This window comes from Triticum urartu, chromosome 1, assembly GCF_003073215.2.
Source record: "Triticum urartu cultivar G1812 chromosome 1, Tu2.1, whole genome shotgun sequence".
Lineage (NCBI taxonomy): Eukaryota > Viridiplantae > Streptophyta > Magnoliopsida > Poales > Poaceae > Triticum > Triticum urartu.
Genome location: NC_053022.1, coordinates 75,319 through 88,240, shown reverse-complemented (window position 1 = coordinate 88,240; position 12,922 = coordinate 75,319). Strand labels below are relative to the sequence as shown.

General features: G+C 45.5%; 1 protein-coding gene across 1 annotated transcript; it reads right to left on the bottom strand.

The window, feature by feature from the left end:
* Nucleotides 1-3,501: 3,501 nt before the first annotated feature.
* LOC125538906 (F-box/LRR-repeat protein 14-like) lies at nt 3,502-5,264 on the bottom strand. The gene has a single exon (XM_048705137.1). The coding sequence runs from the start codon at nt 5,254-5,256 to the stop codon at nt 3,799-3,801; it is 1,458 nt and encodes a 485-aa protein (XP_048561094.1). The 5' UTR covers nt 5,257-5,264; the 3' UTR covers nt 3,502-3,798.
* Between the last annotated feature and the right edge of the window lie 7,658 nt (nt 5,265-12,922).

The following is a 12,922-nucleotide window of genomic DNA, read 5'->3' as shown; positions in this document are numbered from 1 at the left end:
GACCACAACTATCACAAATGGAAGTCTTTCTTTCTCCTTGTTCTCATCCGCTACGGCGTCACCCAGTTCATCGAGCACCCCCTTCCTCCGAATGCCACTGCTCTCCACTGCGAGATCGACGCCCACCTTGTGCTCTGGATCTACTCCACCCTCGCCGACAACCACGTCGACCATGTCGTCGGGGCTACCACCACCTTCGACCTTTGGAACCGCATCAAGGACTACTTCCTGGCGAATCATGCGGCTCGCTACATGGTGCTGAATCGGCAATACCAAAATCTCAAACAGGGCGACCTCTCCGTTGCTGACTATGCCCGCCGCATGAAGCTCCTCACCGCTGGTTTGGCCGACATCGACCACGCCGTCACCGAGGTGGATCTCACCACCCAGTTCCTTCACGGCATCGACAAGCGGCTCGACACCATTCGCGTTGTCCTGGGCGACACCGTGCCTCTGCCGCCGTTCGAGACGGTCTTCTCGCGCCTGAAGTTCGCCGAGGAAAACCTCGCCCAGCGCATGGCCGACGAGCCCGTTCCCAACCTCGCCGTCACCGGGAACGGCGGCCCCTTCGGCACCGCCTCCGCCCCTGGCGCCTCCTCCAGCACTCGCCAGGGCGACCGCGTCGATCGCAGCTCCGATCGCGGCAATGGCTTCGCGCAGGGCCGCGGATCTGGCAACCGCCAGGATGGTGACCGCGGCGGCCGCGGACGCGGCCGTGGTCGCGGGCGTGGACGTGGCGATCAGGGCGGCCGGGGCGCCGCTCCTCCCATGTCCTACAACCCGTACATGGGCTTCTTCGCCCCCTACGGCATGGCCCTGCCCAACCCGCGGCCCGGTTGGGTCCCTCCGAACGCTGCCGGCGTGCTCGGCCCTCGGCCTGGATCTCACGCCTAGGCCTACCAGATGCAGTTCTCCGGCTACCCCGCGCCTCCACAGCAGCAGCCCTCATGGGATCACCTCGCCATGCTCCAAGCCGCCTACAGCGCCTCTGGCTTCCCCAACAACAGCGCCGCTCCTTCCGAGTGGTACCTCGACAGCGGCGCCGCCTCCCACATCACCGGCCACTCTGGTAACCTCACCCTCTCGAATTCTTCTTTAAAGCATCCTTTCTCTAGCATTGTTGTTGGCAATGGTACCCATCTTCCCATCCATGCCACCGGCTCCACCACATTCCATCCCCACAACTTTCATCTTCGCGATGTGTTATTTTCTCCTCACGTAGTCACGAGCCTTATTTCCGTACGCCAGTTCACAAAAGACAACTCATGCTCTATTGAATTTTACCCCTTTGGCTTTCTTGTGAAGGATCTTCACACCAGGAAGGTACTCATGATCTCCGCTAGCTCCGGCGACCTCTATCCATTCTTCGGGAATAACAAGCCACGGTGCACTGCTCTTTCTACCACCGTCTCCATTGCCGACGTGTGGCATCGCCGACTCGGCCACCCCCGTCCACAAACCCTGTCTTCTTTATCTATGCACGACTTTCTTCCTTCATGTAATAACCATGCGCACACCCCATGTACTGCGTGCCAACTTGGCCGACAGCCGCGCCTTCCCTTTCCTTCTTCTAGTAGCCGTACTTATGCTCCTTTTGAGCTTATTCATTGTGATCTATGGACAAGCCCTGTTGTAAGCTTCTCTGGTTATAAATACTATTTGGTTATACTTGATAATTACACACACTTCTCGTGGACATTTCCCCTCCACAACAAGTCGGACACTTCTTCCACTCTCCTTCGCTTTTTCTCCTTCGTTCGTACACAATATAATGTAATCATTAAGGCTCTCCAATGCGACAACGGCGGCGACTGTGAATTTTTGGGTAGTATTTCCTTGTTTATTTGATCATGTAAAACTGCTTCAGTATATATGTCTTAAGCTATCCTAAAAAATGTTTCTCTTTTCGCTTTTCAGCTGATACATAGACCAAACATTTAGATCAAGGACTCATGACTGGTGGCACAATGCAATGCAACTACAAATTGCGGGGAAATTCAGTGCTTGAATTCTATCGACTGGCTGTGGTAGAAATAAAGGTTTCAGTGATAAATTCTGTTTAATATACAAATCCTGGACCGTAAGTCTTGTTGGAAGTCGTGTGTCCGAGGGAATATGAGGCCATGGCTGCAACTTCTGGAACTCAAAGCCTGTGCAGCCAAGCAGCATCTTGACCACACACACTAAAGAAAATACAAACTCAAGTGGGTTACCGGCGCTTTCTGTACGTCTACCAGCCCTCGTATGTGCTGTTGCCGTGTAACATCTGACATGCCAAAATTTTCTTCTTCAGTGTCGCCATCTATCCTCTATTTTCTCCTATGGAAAAAAATGACAGATTAATTTCTCCTGTGAATTATTTTCCTAGACAGTGATGCAAACTCTGTAGCTCATGAGCTAGCGAAATTCAGTTTTTGTAACAAGTGTGACGATAGTTGGACTAATGAACCTCTGGGGTTTTTACTTGGCCACCTAGTGAACAATGTAATTGTTCTTTAATTCAATAAAGCTAGCCATGGTGGAATTTGTGTGGTTGGCTGCATCTCTATGGAATTCAAGGCATCTAGAAGCAAGCAGCATCTTGGCCACACAAACAGGTGAAGAAAAGTTGCAACCTCAGGTGGATTGAATTTGAAGCAGTAAAACTATACTAGGTGCAACCTCGGCGCTTCCTGTACGCCTGCCGGATTGCTAATGTAAATAAATAAATTATTCTCCCTTTTTTTAGCAAGGGAAAGGTGCATGTTTCATTTTAGCTCAAGTATAAAGTACATGGCCAGCAAAGTTGGCATCTTGATGAGCTACAAATACAAGGCAAATGCTGTTCCTAAGAGCTGAACTGATGCAATTGTTACTAAAGTAAAATATTTACAATTTCAGGATCTTTGTACTAGACTGATGAACCAAGCAAACACATGAATCTCGATATCTAATCCCTCGAATGGTGTCTTAATTTCGGCAATTTTCATACACTAAACCATATATACTCTTGATGATAGGTAAAAAAGTGATACCATCCCCTCAAAAAGGTAATAAGAAAATGTTGTTGAGTGCTGGATGTCCGGAGCAAAGACATGATGTGCCTTGAGTAGTCGCTCATGTTTCAGTTGTTCCTCAACTTCAGGTCATTATAGAATCTAAACATCCACAATTATGCTACCACCTCTGTACACTAATATAAGATGCTGTACACCTCAATTTGAACTGCAAAAACGTCATACATTAGTTTACAAGAGGTACTGTAGTAATTAGCACTATTTTTTTTAGAAGCAATCAAAGACATTGTCCAACAGAGTCGATATCAACAAAGCAAGCATCAAAACTTGAATTATTACTACATTCATCCATACCAAAATTAGCACGTGAACATAGCAGGCAGATCTATATGTCTTCAAAATCACTTACGCAATAAAAAAAGGTGTTCATAACATTTGCTTAAATAATACAAATAACACCAAAATGTCATATAGTGCCTCCACAGCAGAAACAGGGAATCTTAGGGCCTACTTATGCCAGTTTCGAAGCGGCTACAGAGAGTAGAAATTAAGCAACCGGAATTACGGTTGATAGTAATACACAAGTGGTGCCTACTATTAAAGTTTCATTAATCAGTTGCCATCCGGAATTCATTACTAGACTGCCATAAAGGAAAATCATTGCAGTGAAGGTAGAAGGCAACAAAAAGTTCAGAGAGGTGAATCTGGGACGGATGATGCACAACCTTGTCCAATGATGCACACTGAGCAACTTAATGGATTCAGCAGCAAATTCATACTGAAAATTTTGGAGGCCACTTCATCAATAGGCCCCAAGACCAATTGTCTTCATAAGGGCATCTGACCAGTCCTTGGAGTAGTGAACCGACTTGGCAACACCCTGCGCAGCTTCCAGAGAGATCTCACCACAATACTCAATGACCAAAGAATCTAACTTATGTACACATCCCAGTTCAGCCACTCCGGCATCAGTAACATTATGACACATCCTAAGTGTGAGATTACTCAAGCATGGGGTGTGCGCAATGAAGCGCATCCCAACATCAGTTACTGCATGGCACAATATAAGCTCGAGTGTCTCCAGATGAGGTGAGGATGCGAGGGCCTTCGTCCCCTTGTCATCAAAGAAGTTGGCGTTGTTGAGCACAAGAACACGAATCGGGCAGGACCGAATGAGCACCAGAAAACCCAATTCTGTGAATCCTATTTCTGATGGCCATTCAGGCGAACATCCTCTAAAGTTGAGGTCCACCATCTGAAGCATACGACAGTTTAGGACTAGAGCGTAAAGGCTGTTATCAGTAAATGACGTCCTGGTTTCACAATAACCTACATCACTAGAGTAGGGCTGCAGGTTGAGCCAAAGTGAGATGCTTTTAAGGTTGCTGCAGCTCCGAGATAATGCAATCATGTCATTATCATTTAGGGCATGAACATACTCAAGGCAAAGCTTCTCCAATGCTTTACACTTCCCTAGGAGAACTCGAAGTCCTGCTTCTGGCCAAGTTTCAATACGCGCCAACCTTAAATCCTTCAAACTCTCACAGCAGAAATCATACAAATCCATGCCGTGAGCATCGTACGAGGAGTCATAGACCACATCACCTGTAATACAATCATATGTTCCTCTTTTGCCCTCAAACTCAAACTTCTGGAGCTTCATCCATCCTGAACCAAACTGTAGGAAGTCATGATGATTGATTCCTTTGCAATTCTTCACTACAAGTTCTTCCAACGATCCATCCCTACCAAGGTATTCCAGCCACTCTACACTGTCAATTTTCTCGCAACCAACAAGGTGGAGAGCAGATAGACTTGTGCAACCAACTGCAACCGAGAAAAGCCCAACTGACGTTATTTTTGGTGCGGAGTTGAGCCTGAGAGACACCAATGTTCTGCAATAAGCTAAACAAGCAAGCCCAGAGTCATCGATGCATGAGCAGAAGCTTAAGGTGAGGTCAACCAGCGAGGAACAGTGAGATGAAAACACAGAAAGGCCTTTGTTGTCTAACTGATTTCCATGTCCAGCTATCCAACCAGAGTAATCGATTTCCAATTTCCGCAGATTTGGGAAGCGGGCGCACAATGATGTCAGTTCTTTTGTAGCAGTGCAAAGACCGGAACCAACACGGATAGCATCCCTTTGATTCCCCTCTATCTTGTAGAGCTGCTTTGACACAAGGGAAAGAGAATTGAGATCACTTGTCATGGTGATCCTGTTGAGAATCTCAGTCAGCAGAGCCTCCGGTAGGTCTTCCATCGAACAATTCAGCTGTACCAATCATTACGATATATCAGAATATATCACTGACGGTAGACAATCATTACGAAGAATATGTTACTGACAAAGTTTGAGCATTTTCTGTATCCGTCCAAAACTTGTGTGTTCTTCACAAGCATGGAGATTTATCAAGTAGCTAGCACCTTATCTGTGTCTATATTGTTAGAAAGAAAAAAATAACGCTGTAGGCAGGCCAAATCATTAGATTAAACTAGCTACTGATGAACTTTGAGCACTTCTATTATATAATATCAGAAAAATGACGCTCCAGGTGACATCATTAAATAAAACTAGCTACCGCCATGATTACGTAACAATTGACGCAAACAATTCTGCAAGCAGATTTACTAGTAATTGCTGAATCTGAACATGAAAACCAGAGCATATATGCAAATTACTACTTGCAACTCTCGGTTGGGCAAGAAAGAAAGTAGGGATATCAACCATTTTCCCACAGACGATGAGCTGAGTTCACAGGGCCAATCTATCTGTTCGACTAGAGAATACTAGAGTAGTATTTACTTTCTTTCTAGTACTAATCAACTAAGTTTATGGATGAGGATGATACTACCGGTTTGGTTCCCCTATCAAATCAATCAAGACCAAGAAATCGAATCAGGAAAGGGGAACCAACGCAAGGAGGGAGGAGTCTCTCAGGAGAGGAGAGTAGAAGCAAGAAACGGCGGTACCTTCCTTGAGAACGACCGTAGATTCGGTCGGAGGAGATAGAGAATAGACCGGAGCCGCCGCCGCTCGACCTCGCCGGAGAGGAGATGAGGGTGCAGTAAACCCTGGAGCTAGTCTCGCATTTCTAGTTGGTCTCTGTAATTTCCAGCGGAGCGGAGGAAGATGTGGGCTGCAGCGCCGTCTCTGGAATCTCTGCGGGCCAACGGGCGCTATTTTCGGCCTTCTACACCTTTTTTTGTTTATATATATGAAAAACACAGAAAGAAAATATAAAAGTAAGAAAACAATATAGACAAATGTATAAAATGTCCAGGAATTTTAAAAAGGTTCACGGTTGAAGTTTTTTGTTTGCGATTTCATAACATTTTTCAATTTTTGTTTCACGAATTCAAAAAAAGTTCACGGTTTCAAAAATTGTTAGGGATTTCATAAATGCTCACGACTCCAGCAAATTTATTTGCTCTTTTTTTAAAAAGATTTTTCACACATTGAAAGAATGTCCGTGCTTTAAAATTTTATTTTGAGTTTTCAAAAAATGTTTCCTGTACTTGAACATTTTTTAAAAAATTCAAAAAACTTTGCACTTTTCCAAAATATACACTTTTTTAGAAAATGTCCCTCAATTTGTTTCAGAAATATCCTCTACAGTAACTGGTTCCCGTTAGCTACGTACATTGGCATGGTCTGATTCGCTACAGTGACTGCTTCCGGTTCGCTATAGTGGCGCGGGTCTGTTTTGTGGTTTCTGTTGGTTCAATAAGGTATGCGTTGCCTTACAATCAACAACGCTAGTCAGGCCTGGTGGCTAGGAACCCACATTCACCGGTGGCTCGGTACCAGGTCGATTTTTTTTTCGCCCCACGGTATCCCTTGATATGATGGTGCCCAATGGGTAAATAATTTGGGCATAGGGATGATTGAGACATGTGGAGGTGAAGGTTTATCTCAATGGTCACTTCCTCATAAGGAACCTAATCACTGTTGGAGAGGTGCAGATATCAACGAAGTTCCTCGAAACACCACTGAAGGCTCACATCCTTCTCCTTGAGCCTTCACCACATAGTTGGTTCCCAATTGTTAAACAGTCTAGCTTCTTCCTCCACTCTGACAATGGCAACTTTCACAATGAAACTGCATGGTGCCCCCGCGTGTGTGTGTTTTTTGGTAAGTAAAGACAATCCCTACGGAGTAATGTTTGTAATGAGTTATACGTGTGCAAATGATAAGTGCCACACATGCCGCACGAAGAACTCTGGTTTTTTACAACTAAAGCTATATCTGAAAAGAAAAAACAAACCCAAAAAATAAAACTGAAACTTGCCACCCTAAAAAAGGTAAGAACAAAATGTTTTTAGTGCTGCATGTCCAGAGCAAAGACATGATGTGACGGCTTTGTTATATGCCTTCAGTAGTCGCTCAAGTTTCAGTTGTTCCTTAACTTCAGATCATTATAGAATCTAAACATCCAAAACAAGACATTTCTGCAGTTCAATTTAAACTTCAAAAACGTCTTACATTAGTTTACACAAGTAGTAGCAACTAGCACTATTCTTCTGTGAAGCAATCAAAGACATACTCCGGTTGATTTGATACCAACAAAACAAGCATGCCGCCTTTGTACATGTCCATGGAAAATTGGACATGATATTATTACTACAACGATCCATACCAAAATTGCCACGCGACCACAGGTCGTTATTAGACTGTCATACAGAAAAATTATACAGTAAAGGTAGAAGGCAATTGAAAGTACACACAAATGAATCTAGGTCGGATGATGCACAAACCTTGTCCAATGATGCACACTGAACAACTTAATGTCTTCAGCAACAAATTTGTAGTGAAATTTTTGGAGACCACTTCATCAATAGCCGCCAAGACCAGCTCTCTTCCTAAGGGCAACTGAATAGTTGCTGGAGTAGTGAACTGACTTGGCGACACCCTGCGCAGCTTGCAGAGAGACCTCACAACAACACTCAATGACCAAAGACTCTATCTTATGTGCACGCCTCAGTTCAGCCACTCCAACATCAGTCACCTTATGACACAACCGAAGTGTGAGATTACTCAAGCATGGGGTGTGCGCAATGAAGCGCATCCCGAAGTGTGAGACAGCCGCCGCTTCTTTGATTCGGAGGAGAGGAGAGGAGAGTGTAAACCCTAGCTACCTACTAGTCTCGCGAGAGCTGCTGGAGCAGCGCCTCGCTCACATGGCCCAGCCAGGAACCTTGTGCTGCGGGCCGACGGGCGCTATTTTCGGCCTTCTAGACATTTTTTGTTTATACTACATGATATGAATAACTCAGAAAAATAAATCTAAAGTTGCTCAAAAAAATCTAAAAGTAAGAAAACAATGTAAAAAGTGTATAAAATGTCCAGGAATTTAAAAAAGGTTCGCAGTCGAATTTTCTGTTCATAATTTCATAACATTTTCAATTTTTGTTTCACATACTCAAAAAAATGTTCACGGCTTCAAAAATTGTTCGGAATTTCATAAATGTTCACAACTTCAACAAATTCGCTTGCGCATTTTTTTTAAAAAAATCACACATTCAAAGAATGTCCATGCTTAAAAAAGTTATTTCGATTTTTCAAAAAATGTTTCTTGTTTCTTAACATTTCTTCACAATTTAAAAAATGTTGGCACTTTTTCAAAATATACACTTTTAAAAAATGTTTCTCAATATGTTTTAAAACTAACCGCTTGTAACACCCTCGATGCGACTATAGCTCCCACGTGTCGAGACACGACTTAGAGGCATAATCGCATTGAAGGCAATGTCGCAAGTTAGGCAATCTTCACAACATCCCATGTAATATAGATAATAAAGGGGAGATACATAGTTGGCTTACACTCGCCACGTCAATCAAGGTACATAAATAGCATTACAACATTCAAACACTCATGGCCCGACTACGGCGCCAAAATAAAAGAACAACCCAACATGCGACACGGTCCCGATCACCCCAACTGGGCACCACTACTGATCATCAGGGAAAGACACGTAGTATCGGCGTGAGTCCTTGTCGAACTCCCACTTGAGCTCAAGCGTGTCATCTGGAGCGGAATCATCAGGTCCTGCATCTGGTTTGGAAGTAATCTGTGAGCCACAGGGACTCAGCAATCTCGCACCCTCGCGATCAAGACTATTTAAGCTAATGGGTAAGGCAAGGAAAATATGTGGAGCTGCAGCAAGCGACTAGCATATATGGTGGCTAACCTATTCGCAAAAGAGAGCGAGAAGAGGAGGCAAAGCGCGAACGGATAACTAGAGAACAACCTGCGCAAGCATTACTCCAACACCGTGTTCACTTCCCGGACTCCGCCGAGAAGAGACTATCACGGTAACACACTCAGTTGATTCATTTTAATTAAATTAAGGTTCAAGTTATCTACAACCGGACATTAACAAATTCCCATCTGCCCATAACCGCGGGCACGGCTTTCAAAAGTTCAAATCCCTGCAGGGGAGTCCCAACTTAGCCCATGACAAGCTCTCACGGTCAACGAAGGAATAGACCTCCTCCCGAGACATTCCGATCAGACTCGGTATCCCGGTTCTTCAAGACACTTCGACAAGTTAAAACAAATCCAGCAACACCGCCCGAATGTGCCGAAAAATCCCGATAGGAGCTGCACATATCTCGTTCTCAGGGCACACTCAGATTGTCCAAACTTCCGGTAGGCCAGCCCAGAGTTGCCCCTGGTGGCCACCGGCGGCTGACAAGGTGGACCAACACTCAAAGGAGCACTGGTCCGGGAGGGGTTAAATAAGATGACCCTCGGGCTCCGGAAACCCAAGGGAAAAAGAGGCTAGGTGGCAAATGGTAAAACCAAGGTTGGGCATTGCTGAAAAGGCTTTAATCAAGGCGAACTATCAAGGGGTTCCCATTATAACCCAACCGCGTAAGGAACGCAAAATCCGGGAACATAACACCGATATGACGGAAACTAGGGCGGCAAGAGTGGAACAAAACACTAGGCGAGAGGCCGAACCTTCCACCCTTTACCAAGTGTATAGATGCATTAAGATAACATGGCAATATAATGATATCCCAACAAGTAAATAATGTTCCAACAAGGAACGGTCTCCAATCTTCACCTGCAACTAGCAACGCTATAAGAGGGGCTGAGCAAAAGCGGTAACATAGCCAATCAAGGGTTTACTAAGACATGGTGGGTAAGAGGTTTGACATGGCAATTTGGGGAGGCATGATAAGCAAGTGGTAGGTATCATAGCATAGGCATAGCAAAAGAGCGAGCATCTAGCATATCAAAGATAGTAGTGATTTCGAGGGTATGATCATCTTGCCTGCAAAGTTGTCAGAGTTGACTGGATCCTCGAAAGCAAACTCAACGGGCTCCTCATTAGCGAACTCGTCTCCCGTCTCTACCCAAACAAGCAACAAGGACACAATCAACCACGTGCAAGGCTCAAACAACATGATGCAAAGAGGGTATGCTATGCGGGATGCAATATGTGATGCATATGCAAGATTTGACAAGGAATGCATGAACCTGGCATCTTCTTGGAAATCCAAGTGTGCCACTGGAAATATGAGATGAAATCGCTTGAAAACGATATAAAGATCACCGGAATCGGAGTTACAGTTTGGAAATGGCAAGCAATTCAAATATGACCACGTTCTGCGATTTACAACAAGTAGCCATCTAAATGCAATAAGATGAACATGCTACAACACCCAAACATGGCATCCAAATACATGGCAGGGATCCATTCATGATGCTTAACAAAAGACTAGCACTAAGCTACGGCCAATTCATCCATTAATAGGTTCAAACAAGCATGGCAAAAATGCGTTTGGTAAACAGATCTCAGACTTAGTGAAATTAACACTTGTCTGGAATTTCAGATCAGATAGCACTCTTTGGAGCATGAAAACAATATGCTACAGGACCTGAACATGGCAAAGTAAAGCATGGCATGGAGCTACTTAAAGATCTTAACAAAAGTCCCTTAGTGACCTTGAGCCAAAAGGGATCAGAAAATACAATTGCAAGCATGTGAACATGGCAAAAACATAATTAGATCACAGACTTAGTGAAAACTGGAGCATGCTGAAACAGATATCAAGTAGGCATGTTTACGAGCTCGATGCACTCACTACAGAGCAAGTCATGACAAGCTAAGCATACACCCATCAAGAATACACAAAATACAAGCTAGACATGGCAAGAGCAATAACATAGCATGCACGGATCAACTACAACATCCTCGGCAAAATCGCTAACAAGTAGACAATCTGCCCAGATTCACGAAATGATAAAAGTAGAGCTCGATTGACTCAAGCTAGGGTGCTCCATAATTGCAAAAAAAGACATGGATGGATAGAGCACTACAAGGTTAACAAAACATCCTTACTGATCATCCTCAAAAGAGGCACGGATCACTAGGAAACAACATGAACATATGGCATATTGAAATAAACAGTCCAAGGACTTAGTGGAAATGCTAAGTCCCTGAAATAAGCATTAACGAAGGCTCCACTTTGCAAGCTTGTGCTAGTCACCACACACATCACAAAAATACATGGGTTGCACCTCCGAATAGATGGAAAAACATATAACAAAACTCATGAAGAGCTCAGGGGCATATCATGCACACATTAATCATGGCAAAAATGACAAATATCTAAATGCAGCAGCAGATCTGACAATTATCTCAAATAGCATTCTTCTAACAGCATTTCGGGCATTAAGATGAACTCAAATGAAAATGATGCAATGAGATGAAATGATGTGCTCTCTGAGACGAACATTTTGATATGCTATATGCCCAAAACGAAGCTATGGATGAGGAGTTACGACATGATGAACATGAGCAAATAATTAGGGTTTCGGGCAGAAAAGTCAACCCGAGATAAATCCCAAATCTAGATCCGGCCGGCACGCTTTACGAGGATCGCCAGGATCACTGTTCACCGGAGGGAGGAAGATCGCCGGAGTAGAGGAAGGAGACCGGGACGGAGTGGCCCGAGCGGGGCGGCCCTCGCCGGCGCGGGCGGCGACTGGAACGGGGCGGCGATGTCGGCGCCGGGGACTTGTGGCGGCGCGGCGGCCGGGTGGCGGCGATGTCGGCGCCGGCCGGCGAGGAGCGCGTGGCGGCGCTTCTGGGAAGGCGGCCGGCACCGGCGAGGGAAGGGGCGCCTCTGGCCCGGTGGCGGGCGCGGGCGGGCCGGCCACGGGCCACCGCGGGCTTCGGCGGCGCGGCGATGTGGGCGCCTGGTGGAGCGAATCTGGTGACTCCACGTGACGGCGGACACGTCGGGCGGACACGTCCGTCGGCGGGAAAATGTCCGGCGGGCGGCGGGTGGAGACGGATATAGGGTTTTCGGGGGGAGGAGAAGGAGAATTTCGGAGGGGGCTTTAAATAGGCATAGGAGGAGCTAGGAGAGTCCAAATGAGGTGCGGTTTTCGGCCACGCGGTCGTGATCGAACGCTCTAGATGATGAAGAGGGTTTTGGTGGGTTTTGGGCCAACTTGGAGGGGTGTTGGGCTGCAACACAGATGAGGCCTTTCTAGTCCCTCGGTTAACCGTTGGAGCATCAAACGAAGTCCAAATGGTACGAAACTTGACAGGCGGTCTACCGGTAGTAAACCAAGGCCTCTTGGCAAGTCTCGGTCCAATCCGGAAATATTTAATCCCCACACACGAAAGAAAGGTAGAAATGACCACCGGAGGAGAACGGAGCGCCGGAATGCAAAACGGACAACGGGGAAAATGCTCGAATGCATGAGATGAACACGTATGCAAATACAATGCACATGATGACATGATATGAGATGCATGACAATGACAACAACACACAGAGACAAAAACCCGAACCCGAGAAAATAAAATAACTTAACGCCGGAAACGGCAAGAGTTGGATTACATATTGGGAAAACATATCCGAGGTGTTACACCGCTGCAGTAACTCATTCCGGTTCGCTACA

Bases quoted from the DNA above. Each gene is read 5' to 3' on its own strand.
- LOC125538906 (XM_048705137.1), bottom strand. From the start codon at position 5,256: ATGGAAGACCTACCGGAGGCTCTGCTGACTGAGATTCTCAACAGGATC.